This window comes from Trachemys scripta, chromosome 24 (assembly GCF_013100865.1).
Source record: "Trachemys scripta elegans isolate TJP31775 chromosome 24, CAS_Tse_1.0, whole genome shotgun sequence".
NCBI classification, from domain to species: Eukaryota; Metazoa; Chordata; order Testudines; family Emydidae; genus Trachemys; species Trachemys scripta.
In genome coordinates, this window is record NC_048321.1 from 6,553,275 (window position 1) to 6,567,139 (window position 13,865).

Sequence of the window (13,865 nt, forward strand, 5' to 3'; positions counted from 1 at the left end):
CTAAGACAAGATGCAACAAGTGGATATTAAAAATTCTTTCCCTTGATTTCGTCTTCCGTATTTGCACAATAGATCTAGCTCCGTCGTTAAGGAACATTCCCCGAGCTTTACCTGTGTTTATTCCAAGAATACCCTGGGCCCAGTTCCTTCTAGTTTGGCAGGTTTCGAAAGAGAATGTCTTTGTGAGTGTCTTCCACTGGAGGGTTTAATTTATTAATTCAGTTTCATCACCCCAATACGAGGATGCCTTTCTACAGATGGGGAAACCAAGGCACAGAGAACGGAAGCAATTTGTCCAAGGTCACAGTGAGTCAGTGGGAATGGGAGTCTTGATTCCATGTCACCTCCACTAACCACTAGACCCACCCAGAACAAGGAATAGAAACCTGTCCTGGCTCCTAAAAGCCTATGAGGGGAAACTGAGGCACAGAGCGTCATCCTCCCTCCCCCCTGCCAGTACTACACAGCAAACCAGGGGCAGAGCTGGGAATGGAACCCAGGAGTCCTGACTCCCCGTGCTCCACTCTTCTAACCACCAGACACCCTTGCTCCCCAGATTAAGGAAGAGCACCCACACTTGATTCCCCTTTGCTGGGCCGAGGCAGACTGTGGAGAACGGGGCTGCAGCCGGGCCGATCCTTTGCCCAGCAGTGCCCTCTGCTGGGCATCCCACTGAAGGCTGCTTTTGCCATTGTTTCACTGGGGCTTGGCACACCAGACCCCCCCCGCCCCCCCGCCAGGCCAGCAGCCCTCCTGTGGCCAGGCCAGACCAGGCCCGTGGGCCGGCTTCTCCCACGCTGCACATAGTCTGGGTTTTGAGCCACTCCATCCTGCCCAGCCTGTTGGCATCTTGCCCATTCAACGCCCTGCCCCACCAGGGGTGGATTTAGGGGCCTTGTCGATGTCGCTTGCCCCTATAGACCCACCCGAAAGTCACAGTCGCACCCTGCTTGGGGGCAGCACTAGGGTCTCGCACCAGAAAGGATGGGACAAAACCGGCCATGCCTCCCCCGGCCCTGGTTCTGATCCCCTCCAGCCCAGCGCCAGTCTGAGCCCCACACGCCATCCCCCAGAGACCCGCTGATGGGAATAGAGGAGGGGGTGGCTCGGGGTGGCAGTGGTGACATCCTGCTGTTTGCAGAGTGGGGCCTTGGCAAACAAACCTTCCCCTGCCAGCTGCAAAGATCAACAGAGCTGAACGGCTGAGAGGGTGGGGAGCACAAGGGACTGGGGGAGGGGCTGGGTCAGAGTGGGGAAGAGCCATGGGGCGCAACAGCGAGACCGGTGGGGGTGAGACAAGGAGGGGTCTGCTGACTGGGCTCCCTCCCTCCATGAGGCCTGAGTGCCTGCCATGAGCTAAGTCCCCCCCCCCGCAGCCTGGATGTGCCAGGGCCTGCCCCTGATCTCTGCTGGCGCTGCAGCCTCCAGCCCTGTGCCAATCCCCCCTTCCGCACCCCAGTGCACTGCCCGCTGCAGGGTTTCCTGCCCTCTGGAGGTGGGGGTGGGGGCTGTCAGGCTCAAGATGTTGTGAGATGCTCAGGTCCAATGGCAGTGGGGGCTCTGTGCCAGCTCCCCCAGGGTCTCAGTCCGATTGACAGGGGCGACTTCTCCAGGAACTTTCGCTCTTCCCCCCGTCCCGAGGAGCCGAGGCGCAGGCTGGCTCGTGCAGCGCCGGGCGCGCTCTGGTTGCTGCAGTGCTGGGTGTCGTGCTCTCTCCTGAGAACAATGCCACAAAGCCCCCCCGCCCCGCGGTGCCCACCCCAGGATGGCAGAGGTGTTGAATGTCCTGTTACCATCTGCCCCGCCTCGGGGGGGGGGCATTACAGCCGCCCCATTGCAAGCCCGCCTGTCTCCCTCTGCGGGTCTGCCCCCTCGTTTCAGGGCCCGGGGCCCACTCCATGCTGCCATCCCCCCTCCCCTGTGAGGAACTGGCCACAGGGCAGGGACTGCTGTGGGGCTCCCCCAGAATGGCCACCAGTGGGTTTCCTGTCCATGTCCTCAAGGGTCTGTGCCTGCCACGGAGCTGGATGGTTTCCCATCCATGCCACAGTGCCCATGCCAGCACCCCAGGGAGCCCTGAGCCAGTGAGGGGTGGGGGGTCCCTGGCCCACCCCAGCTCTGGCACAGGCCCCTCGGTGCCTGAGCCAAAGCCTGCTGGAGCCCTTCCATTTACCTCGCTCAGGCCCCATGCAAGGGTGAGGGGGGCTGGCCCTTTCATGCCAGCCGGGCCCATTGGGGTGCACATGCGCCCCCCAGGCACAGCGTTCCCTTTGGGCCCAGCGAGCGGGGGTAGGGCACACTGATGTCCCGCGGGGGCGAGGGGGGGTCATAGACGTGACATCATCCTGCGGCCGCCTCTTCCCTGCAGCCTGTCGGCCTTTTTCTTCCCTTGTCCCGCTCAGCCACGCGAGGGGGGAGGAGGCTGTTGCTTTCCACCCTTGTGGCACTGCGATGTGGGTCGTGTCGCCCTCGTGTGGCTGATTCACAGAAGAGGGTAAGAACCTACTACTGTGAGCTGTTGCTAGAGTTCCACCTATAGTGCGAGCAGTAGGGGCCTCCTGCCGGGGTGGCTGTGCTCTCCCCCAGCTCAGAGCCCCGGGGCAGGAGGGGGCGGCTGGCTGGCTGGCAGCTTTCTCTTCTTCTATTTGCAAACTCAGCTGTCATGTCTCTTCTCCCCTTCCACCCCCCTCCCTGCAGCAGGAACCGGATCCAGAGGTGGTGCATGTTGCGGGCAGAGCGAGACACCTCCCCCTCATTGCCAGGTGGAGCGAAACTGCTGGAGTCAGGGAAGGGGAGGGGATAAGGGGCTGGGCAAAGGGTAGCTCACGCCACACACTCTCTCCATGAAGCCCTGGCCCTCTCTCTGCTGCAGCCGGCTCCCCCCTCCTCCCCCCACACGCAGCCACGGCCGGGATCCCATGCAGTACAGGCTCCTTTTTATTATCAAAAAATAAACAGTTCGCTGGGCGCCAGGCAGCCAGCGCCCCCTGCACAGAGAGCCTGGGGGCCAGCGCTCAGCCCTGCCGAGTGCCCCCACACCTGGTGGGCCAGGGGCATGGGGACATCGAGCCCTCGTCCATCCGGGGCTGGGGCAGCCCAGTCATTTTTGGGCGGGGCAGAGAGGAGGGACGGGTGGGCTGCTGGGTAGTAGCCATAGGTCTACTACCGAGGTCCCGCTGCCTGCCCTCCAGCCCCCCAAACCTTGGCTCTCTGATTCTCCCTCCTCCCAGGCCCCTGCTGGGAGCAAGCACCACTGGGCCCTAGGGGGGCAGCAGGGCAGGCAGCGGGACCTCGGTCTCGCCCAGCACGGTGTCCCACCTCACGCCGCAGCCCTTGTTGAGCGCCTTGAGCCGGAGGCGGCGGCTGGGCAGCTCGTGGGGCGCCAGGCCCTCGAAGAAGAAGTCCTCATTGAAGATGGGGCTCCAGCTCCTCTTGACCACGGCGCTGCGCTGCTTCTGCGCCTTGCCCGGGCGCAGCTGCAGGGCCACGCAGCAGCCGACGCGCCGGGGGTCGCAGGGCCGCGGGTAGAGCCCCTCGGCGCTGACCAGCCGGACGAGCAGGCGCCTGCTGGCCGGGACGTACTCGGAGGAGAGGCGCAGGCACCCGCCTCGGCTCAGCGCCACCGTGTTCTCCTGGGCCACCCGCGCAGGGCGGCAGATGAAGTCCAAGGGGTAGAAGGGTGGGGGGGCCAACCTGGCCCCTGCCCCCCAGCTGGGCTCGGCCTGTCGGCGCGGGACGCTGGGGCTGTCGTCCGTAGAGCTGGCTTCCTCGGCAGACAGCGAGCTGGCCCGGCCTGCCGCCGGGGCGCGGCTGCAGAGGGGCCGGCCCCGGTGGGCCTGGCAGGCCAGCGAGTGCCCCAGCACCGGAGAGCCGAAGGGCGAGGAACCTGCAGAGGAGGCCGTGTCGCTGTCCAAGGCGCCGGGCTCGGAGATGGGCCGCCAGGGCCGCAGCTCTGGGGGCAGGAGCCTGGCGCTGGGCTCTGGGGAGAGGTCAAGGGAGATGCGGTGGGGTGGGCACGTGGTGTGAAAGAGGGATTCCCTTCGGCGCGTGTGGGGGCTCTCGGGCAGGAGGGGGAAGCCCCCTGGGCTGACGAGGTGGGGCATGGAGCAGGCAGTGGGGAGCTGCTGGCCGGCCTCACCCTCTGCCCTGGCCGCGGGGTCCTGGTGCAGGCTCTGTGCGTGGATAACACACTGATCGGCGGCTCTGATCAGGGTCCTGTGTGTCTCTGGGCTCCCGGTCCCTTGGGGGCTCTGCTGGGAACCAGGGCTCCCGCCCGGGGCTCTACCATACAGGGTGGAGAGTTTGGGGGGAATGAAAAACTTGGGGATCCGGTCAGGGGTGAGGACGTTGGGGCAGGTGGGCAGCGGGCCCGGCTTCCTGTTCGTGGCCCTCTGTCTGGAGAGAAACATCTCGGTGGAGTCGGGGGCTGAGGCCCGGGCAGAGAGTCAGCCGGCGGGGAGCAGGTCACTGGGCAGCTGCCCCCTCCCGAGGAACCCCAGCGCCTGGAGTCAAACGCCTCCTAGGAAGAACCAGAAGCAGCAAGTTAAAGCCTTGGAGGGTGGAAGGGGCCGGATCGCCATCGTCCTCTCCTCACGCTAGAGAGCTGCTTCTGAAGTGGAGCTGGGGGGGGGGGGAGGAAGGACTCAGAGCAGTTGGGGGCAGGGGCTGGGCTCTATTGCGCATTACAGCCCTGGAGCCTTTGCCAAGGCAAACGCTAGCAGAGGTGCTCATCCTATGGACGGACTCACCTCACCTCCCGGGAGCTACCCGCCAGCCAGCAGCCCCCTCAAACCCAGCCCCCTTGAGGCAAACGCTCCTGGGACCCACTACCGCCAGAGCACGGCTCACGCCCGAGGGCAGCTGGGCCCTCCTGCCCTGCGCGCAAGGAGCTGGGGGGAAGGGGGCAGATGATGCCCTGGCCCAAAGGGTGGCGCTCACACAGCGCAGCTGGAGACAGGAGCCAGGCGCCGTTTCATGGCAGAGCAGAAGCATCCTTGGGCCCAGCAAACAGCTCCCGTGGCCCCTCGCGAACGGGTGTTTTCCTCTGCTAGAAACCCATCCAGCTGCTTAGATTCCAGAGCCCCTGGGCTGGCAGTAATCTCCCGGGGCAGGGCGGAGCCGTGCTGGGGGCCTGGGCAGTGGAGCGAAGCGCTAGGGCCCTGATACGCAGCCTCGTGTTTCAATAGCCAGAGAGGCTCAGAGTTCGGGTGGGATGGAAGAATCTGCCCCATCGCTCAAGTGGCAAAGAAGGACCAGCCAACACATTGCACTTGTCTAACCCTTGGGTTGGAGGGTCTCAAACCACACATATATCATTGGGCCCATTTCACAGATGAGATAACTGAGGCAGAGAGGAGCGGGGATTCTCACAAGGTGACCCAGTGGGACTAGAACCTAGGTTTGCAGGACTGTAGGTACTAGACAGCTCTGCCTCCGTATCTCAGGAGTCTTGGCTCCCTTTCCACCCCACTGCACCCCACTCTTGTCTGAGAGCAGGGGATAGAACCCAGGAGTCCTGACTCCCAGCACCACCAGCTCTAATCTGCTAGCCCCATTCTCCTCCTAGAGCTAGGACTAGAAGCCAGGCGTCCTAACTCCCAGCCCCTCTCTGCTTTAATCAGCAGCGCCGATATTTTAAAATACTGGAGTCATTTTTGTCAGTAGCAATGAGAGATTTTTAAAAGCCCTTAAACCCCACATCCTGCTCCCCCCCCCCACACCCACATCTGCAGAGCCAGGGGGTCACATCTGCAGAGCCAGCGGGCCCCGATTTGCATTTCCCAACACTAGGGTGACCAGATGTCCCACTTTTATAGGGACAGTCCCAATTTTGAGGGTTTTTTCCTTATATAGGCTCCTATTACCCTCCACCCCCTGTCCTGATTTTTCACACTTGCTGTCTGGTCACCCTACCCAACCCAAACCCACAGGGAAAGCCCTCCATCCTCTGCCCTACTGAGCCCTGCTCTGCTCCGAACGGCCCGCGTGTCTCCCCCAGACACCTGGGCTGGGGGAGCTGCCAACGCTGCCTCGCCAAAGGGTAATCAGCCAACATGTCACTAGGGCAAAAAAACATCTGCCATGCTTAGAAACTGCACCCCCGACCCCCATCTCTCCTGCTTGAATTACCTGCCATCAAAGCCCCTCGCTGCATCCTGGCCGGTTTTCATAGAAGCCAAGCTGGAAAAGATCTCCGGCGTAAACAGCTCCCTCTTCCAAGTGGGACCAAGGCTTGGCCCAGAACAACAGCCCCCGTCCTTACCTGCCTTCAGCGCTCGCCTCGGCTTCACGCTCTCTCTGCTCTGCCAGAGCAGCTGGGACCCGCCAGCCTTTGCCACGGGGTTTATAGCGCTCGGCTCCCAGCGTCACACTCTGAGTCAGCCGGCTGCTGGGCAGGGAGACAGGGAGCCCAGTGCTCGCAGATTCACTTCCCAGCAGGGGGCTCCGTCATAAAGAGCAAGCGCCACCCCAGCGATGGATATTTCTGACCACGGATGGATCGAGGAAGGAAGGAAGCAGGCCGGCTCAGCACAGACGCCACTCGCGGCCGGCGAGATGCCTTTGTTTCCAGTGCGTGGCTGGGCACTTTATCGAGTTTGTTTCTCCTGGGTCACCAGGGGAGGGTGTCTCAGGCAACGTGGCTGGGAGGAGCGGTACAAAGGGCGTTTTCTTCCCCACGCTGGAGTCGCTTGCTGTGCTTGCCACGGCGCTGGGTTCAAATCTCCCGACTCCGATCCCTGAAATGACGCTTCTCTGGCAAGGTGGAGGCCACCGGACAAGGCGGCGTTCCTGACCCTCCCCGCAGGGCAAGAGGAATCCGCTCCACAGCCCTTATGAATGGAGCGCACGGCTCAGTTATGTCACGCTCACCTAGAGGATAAGAGCCTACTATAGCCGCATGCTGATTGATTCGCTTGTCCCAGCTTGTGATGTTAGTGAATATCTCCCGCTCCCCCCCAAACATAATAGCCTAAATCCCTGTAATCTCTACATAGCTCAACTGGGGGAAGCCTGTATTTCACTGAGGAGGCCCTGGGTTGAATCCCAGCTGGCAGTGGTTAGTTGCACTAATAGGATAATGCTCTGGGGAAGGAGCAAAGATCAGGTTCTCTGTTTACCTGAGGCTGACCCCACTGCTCCTTCTGGCTCCGCACCAAAGGGAGCCGCGTCCTGCCTCGCCGAGGGCGGCGCTGGCCAAACAATAGTGCGCCGCAGGCCGGTGCAGCTCCTTGGCAGAACTTGTTGGCTTAGGAACGAGACACTGTGCCGAGCTGGGTTTGAATCCGGCCCCGGCTGGCAGCGAGGGGAAGTCTCTGCCGGCCGGCGGCTGCTCAGGGAAACAAGTTGCTGTCGGAAAACCTCCGTTGCGATCGTGTCCGTTGGCAGCTGAATGGGCCGTGACGACCGACCTCCCCTAAGAGCCGTCCCAAGGGGCCGCTTGCCCTTCCATTGCCCGTGCTAGCCCTTCCCTGGTCCAGGCCCATCTCACCAGCCCCTGCAGCGCCAGGAAATCCCTAGGACTTTGCATCTTCCCTCCCTCCCCTTAGCGAACGCTTGACAGGCTTTGACTAATTTGATGCCGCTCCTTCTTCGGGCTCTGTTCCCCTCGTGCTGCCCCAGGTTGCGCTGGGTCACGTCCAATAACACAGGACAAAGAGGCTTTTGTGGCTGGATTTCACTGCTGCTTTTGGGACATGCACAGAACCTTTGTGCCTTTTGGTAGATCCTAGCAGCACCTGCCCTGAGATTCTTGGCTGAACTAGCCAGCACGGGAAGGTTACGAGAGCTTAGGGGGCTCACCTGCCTTGTGGGAAACCTAGGTTCAATTCCCCGCTCTGCCACAGACTCCCGGCATGACCCAAGGCAAATCCCGGAGTCGCTCTGTGCCTCAGTTTCCCCATGTGTCCCATGAGGCTAGGAGCACTGCCCTGCTTTATTTTCTATGAAAATAACTACATTAAAGACTGGGAGGTGCTCCGACAGGAATGTGATGTGGGCTGTATAAAAACCGTAGACCGGCCTGCTTAGGGTGGGCCTGAAGTTGGCCCAACATTGCAAGAGGCTGACAAAGAAAGGAGATTTTCAGGCAGTCCAGTGTTGACAGAGGGAGGGGCACTAACCGGTGGGAGCCGGTAGAGCAAGGTGGGATGGCTTCTGAACGATCGGCTTCTGGCTCAACCAGAAGTCCCGGGTTTGGAGCAGGAAACTTGGGCCTAGGCCAGGCAGGAGGTGAGAACAGCTGATCATGACGGTCCCGGCTGGCCTTAGATGAACTTGTTAAGCATCTCATATGGACCGACACTTTCAGAATTTCCCCCCGGGGTCTGATTGGCAAGGACCAGGCATGGGGGAGGGGGGGGGGGAATTCACCTTCCCTGCCAGCATGTGGTACAGGTCACAGGGCATATCTCACCGCATCACCCCCTGCCATGGCAGGGACCTCGGGCTCTGCCTCCTGCAGCCCACATGTGCTTAGTCTCCGGAGAGCTGCGAGGCTTGCATCTAATCCAGGGTGCTGGGCTCCATACCAGGGTGATGAGGTGGGGTTTGGTGGCCCGTAATGCGCAGGTCAGACGCAATGTTGGGGTGGTCCCTGCCGATTTTAGACTCTGACTCTGTAACTTCCTTTGCAGACACCCTCTCAGAATCTGGACTCAGAAATGGAGGCCCTCCCCCACTCCCAAGCTTCCTTGTCAAAATCTTGGCCTGGGGTGGAAGGGAGTGAGCACGGTCATCTCTCGGCTTTGCTGCAGCAACGTGGCAGACCTGGGCACAAAGACGTCAGCAGCCTGGAAACTGCTCCTCGCTCGGCGCGTTGCCACGCGTCTCCTCAGCAACACAGGTTGTGGCAAGCTCATCGCACCTGTCCTCCGCTTGCTGCACCGGCTCCCCACCGACTACTAAAGCCAAGGCAAGGTCTCGCTCCTCCTCTACAAGGCGCTCCACGGCCTGCGGCCAGGGAGGGTGACCGAGCCTGACTCCGCAGGACGAAGATCGTGGGCAATGTCTCTCCCCTGACACACGGGGTGCCGTACAGATGACGTACTCGTCTGAGTGGGAGCAGAACTTTCTCCGGGGGCCAATCACAGATTGTGGAACGACTCCCCCAGGAACTAAGGCCCGTCCAAGGGCAAGGGACAATTCTCTGACCTGCCTTCCCTACCACAGAGCCACGTGTGTGCTACCAAAACCAGACACTTCACTGCACACACGTCTCCCGCGGGGGAGAGGATGAGCAACCAAGCCACACGAGACAGATATTAGTCACGCTGCTCGCTCAGATACTGCGGTGATGAGTGCGGTATAAGAACCTCCACAGAATAGAAACAAAATAGTTCATCTCGCATCTCCCTCCCCTCCGAGCCCCCACTGTTCTGCAGACATCACTGAGATAATAAGACAGAAAATATCATATTGTCTCTCTATAAATCCATGGTACGCCCACATCTTGAACACAGCGTGCAGATGTGGTCGCCCCATCTCAAAAAAGATCTAGAAAGGTTCAGAAAAGAGCAGCATACATGATTAGGGGAGTGCAACAGCCTCCGTATGAGAAGAGATGAATAAGACTGGGACTTTTCAGCTTGGAAAAGAGACGGCTAAGGGGGGATATGATAGAGGTCTATAAAATCATGACTGGTGTGGAGAAAGTAAATAAGGAAGTGTTATTTACTCCTTCTCAGAACACAAGAACTAGGGGTCATGAAATGAAATTAATAGGCAGCATGTTTGAAACGAACAAAAGGAAGTATTTCTTCACACAACATGCAGTCAACCTGTGGAACTCCTTGCCAGAGGATGTTGTGAAGGCCAAGACTATAACAGGGTTAAATAAAAAACTAGGTAAGTTCATGGAGGAGAAGTCCTTCAATGGCTATTAGCCAGGATGGGCAGGGATGGTGTCCCTAGCTCTGTTTGCCAGAAGCTGGGAATGGGCAACAGGGGATGGATCACTTGATGTTCTGTTCACTCCCTCTGGGGCACCTGGCATTGGCCACTGTTGGAAGACAGGATACTGGACTAGGTGGACCATTGGTCTGACCCAGTAGGGCCATTCTTATATTCTTATGCTACGTCCTACCAATGCAGGGTGCAAGGGAGACCAGAGGAAAATGTCTTCCTCCCAGCAGGCCCTGGAGTTTTCCGGGTAACAGCCAAGGTCCTTGGAAGAGCTGGGATGGAAGAGGCACGTTCTGTGCTTCGAGCTATGCTGTAGGCCGATGTCCATGTCATTTCCATAAACACACACACAGGCCCTGGGGCTTGGCGGGCATCGAAGTCAAGCCGAGGAGCTGCTCAGCGCAGATATTGCGTGGGCACTTTTGTCCACTGCGAGAGATGGCAGCAGCATCAAGTGGCATCATACCAGCTCCGTACAATGGGGGTCTGCTCGGCCGCTGCCCCAAACGATATTCTGAGGCAGTGCCAACTGGGACACGTTAACGGGTTCCCGCCGATGAGTAAGAGGAACGCAGCAGGTGAAACCCAACACACCGAGTGCTTGGTGGACAAAACCGGACCAGATCCACCGCCGGTGTGAGGCCATCGCAGGAAGCAACGATTGGGCATGGCTTCTCTGCTCTCTTTGCCAAGCAATTGGCATCTGCTTTCCAGCTGCCAACCAGCTCACGGGCTCACCTGGAGGCGACATCCTCTGAGCCTTTAACGGCAGCAGGGAACGTCGTAGGCTTCTCTTTGCAGCAGCTGAACTTGATAGTTACAATGTGCCTTGACCCGGCTTCACTGCCCTAACAGTGGCCCTTTCAACACACCCCCATGCTGGTAGTCTGGATCTCGGACTATGGCAGGGAGAGAAGACTGCCTGCAGAGCCTGATATGTTAGGAGACCCCTAAACTCCCTGGCCAAAGGAGGACCGGCTCTAGAGATCAGCTGGGTACCACAGGCACAGTAGCTGTAGATTCCAGCGTAGGCTCCCATCTGGCCTAGCCCGAGCCAGATCGGCACACGCTTACTTCTTTGACCACACGAGTTTCTGAGCAAAGTTACTGCTGGGCTCCAGTCTTCCACGCTGCTGTGAGGTGACTCCGCTTCGTACCTCCCATTCAGGAGGGTGCACCCTGGCCCCGTCTGGGCGGGAAGATGTTTTTGAAACAGGAGGGAGGTTAAGACAAGGCCAGACAAGTGACCTTTCGTACGAGACTTCAACCTGGTCAGTGAACGAGGCTAAATAAGCCGCCCCCGGGGTCCCTTTTAGTCCTGAAGCAAGGATTGCAAAAGGACTCCAGCAGCACCATGCGGTGGGCAGGGGCTCAGAAAATCATGACTTTAGGAGGAGGAAAAATGCCGAAATTGTGGCTTTGGGCCATTTTTAAGTCACCACCTCGCGAATATAGGTCAAATTCTTCCCAACAATCTCCGACGCTGGGTGCGTTGGGAACAGGCTGGTGGCAGGGAACGGAGCCGATTTGGTTAAAGAAACCCTGGAAATGCTGCCCCACTGAACTCCCCTTCTCCTATTGCACAGACAGGCAAACAAGGGCACAGATCAGTGGGAATTGGAGTGCTAATATCCTTTGGAAACTCCCAGCCCCAGAAGTCAGTCTCTAAGCTGCACTGTTCGGAGCAGCAGCAGCTGGCTTTGTTGTTAATGCAGCCCTTAATTCCTTCTCCGAGGGACGTGTTTGCGCTACGTGTAACAGGAAAGGCGCACGAGCCAAACGGCACACGCAGCAAGGGAGACGGGGTGGGCGGGGGTTCTGAGCTCAGTTTGAGACCCAAACAAGGAACCTCTGCGGCACCTGCTGGGCTGAATGCTCCAGCGATCATTCAGCACAGGCCTCTCAGGGTTTGCCTTGTTAAGACGGTGCACGACCCGGGTAACTCCATGGCAAATGCACAAGGGAGGCAGACGATAGAGCCGGATCTTCCACTGGCACAGCACCACTGATCTCAAGGGAGCGACACCGATTTCCCATAGTGCTTATGTGGAGTGCTGGAGTGAGAGCACTCGCGCTCGCCCTGTTCATCCCTGTGCAGGGCAAGTTGCCCCCATGCTCCCCGAATCTAGCCCCCGCCGTGGCACACTGAGTGTGTGCGGGGGGAGGCGGTTAACTCATTCAATCCGAGGTGTCGCTGCTGCAGCAACCAATGAAGGGATCAGCCACTGGGTGAAGTTTTGGGAGGGGGCTCAAGAGAACGGGCACATTTCACCTCTGAACAGCTGCCCGCTGTCGGGGTCAACAATGTGATGCGGGTGTAAAAAAGGCTAATATCATCCTGGGGTGTATTAACAGGAGTGTCGCACGTAAGACACGGGAGGTCCTTGTCCCAGTCTACTCAGCACTGGTGAGGCCTCAGCCGGAGTCCTGTGTCCAGGTCTGGGTGCCACCCTTTAGGAAGGATGTGGGCAAACTGGAGAGAGTCCAGAAGAAAGAAACAAAAATGGTCAAAGGTTTAGAAACCCTGACTTGTGAGGGAAGGTTTAAAAAAAAAAAAGGGGGCAGGTTTAGACTCGAGAAAAGAAGACGGATGGGGGGGACCTAATACGTGAAGAGGAGACAGCCCTCCATTGTTCTCCAGGTCGACTGGAGGTAGGACAAGAAGTAACAGCTTAATTTGCAGCAAGGGAGATTTAGGTTAGACTGAGATTAGGACTGTTTCTAACGCTAAGGTTAGTTCGGCTTTGGAACAGGCGTCCAAGGGAGGTTGTGGGATCCCCGTCACTGGAGGTTTTTAAGAACAGCCTGGACAAACCCGTCAGGGATGCTCTAGGTTTACTTGGTCCTGGCTCAGTGCAGGGGGCTGGACTAGCCGGCCTCTCGACACTGCTACGCTTCTAATCTTCACTTGCTACATTTGTATCACACCTGCGCCCCAAGGCCAGGTTACAAAGGTATTTACGGCGCCTAAAGATGCAGAGAGGCACCTAATGGGATTTCCCAAAGCACCAAACCTCTTCCCTCCTCCGAAACACGCCCAGGATAAGCTCGAACCTGCTCTGTTTCGGCTTCACCTGCCCTGTCCATTGGCCCAAGCGCACTTAGACTGCTGCCAGGTACACAGCAAAGCTGCCCCAGGGAAACAGGTCATCTGTGGGCAAACGCTAAGGGCTATGAATTCCGTGGGAGCTGGGCCCCCTTTGAAAACCCACCAGGCACTGCTTTCTAACAATGCGGTTCCCCCCAATGGTAGACCAGGGGGCCCCGGCGCTAGGTGCTGTACAAGCCCAGAACAGAGCCAGCCCCTGCTCCACAAGGCTTGCACTCGAAGTGTAGGACAGCAGGTGAATAAAGTCAGGCAGATGGGGGAGCACTGGGAGATTTTCCAGAGGTGCCCCACTCCCCTTGGATATTAGATAATGAGACAATATTAGCCTGCATAGAAAACCGCACGGCCCGGCAGCTGCCTAGCACTGGCGAGGGGTTTATTTAAATAGGCAGCGTGGTAGAAGGGAGTTTAATGAGAGTCCATACGCACCTGAGCCGGCTTTGAACTCGCCCTCTACAGCCAATAGCCTCTAATTCCCAACCTCCGGCTTCCGCCACGATCAGCTTCACGCCCACGCAGCTTTCCATCCGCTGGTCTGCTCCAGAAAGGGATCCGCTGTTCCCAGCAGCCCCTTGACTCAAGTCCCAGAGGTTTAAAGGCAAACCCAATCCCCAGCTTGGTCAAAACAAGACCACCGCTCCCCTGGGAGACCATGGAGCCGTACCAGAAAGCACGTGACAAGGAGAGAACATTTTTTCCATGCTGAGGGCCATCCGACCCGTTTACCACCCTCTCCCCATTCAGCTCTGGCCTACAAAACACATTGTCGGGGCTTAATATGTTAAAATAAAATTCTTCCAGCATTCTGTTTTCCTGCTTTCCCCTTGCACCCTCCATTCTCTGGCTCTCGAGCAGG

General features: G+C 58.7%; 1 protein-coding gene across 2 annotated transcripts; it reads right to left on the reverse strand.

Moving 5' to 3' along the window:
• Positions 1–3,222: 3,222 nt before the first annotated feature.
• On the reverse strand, positions 3,223–8,323 carry C2CD4D (C2 calcium dependent domain containing 4D). Of its 2 annotated transcripts, none has more exons than XM_034756939.1 (2): positions 6,263–8,323; positions 3,223–4,519 (listed from the first exon to the last, which is right to left on the reverse strand). In XM_034756939.1, exon 2 carries the CDS (start codon positions 4,407–4,409, stop codon positions 3,261–3,263), a length of 1,149 nt encoding a protein of 382 aa, XP_034612830.1. In that variant the 5' UTR covers positions 4,410–4,519; positions 6,263–8,323; the 3' UTR covers positions 3,223–3,260. The 2 variants fall into 2 exon arrangements, with proteins under 2 accessions (XP_034612830.1, XP_034612829.1); XM_034756938.1 differs by having other exon boundaries at positions 6,130–8,323.
• Between the last annotated feature and the right edge of the window lie 5,542 nt (positions 8,324–13,865).

Excerpts from the sequence above, each read along its gene's own strand:
- C2CD4D (XM_034756939.1), bottom strand. The coding sequence starts at position 4,409 with ATGTTTCTCTCCAGACAGAGGGCCACGAACAGGAAGCCGGGCCCGCTG.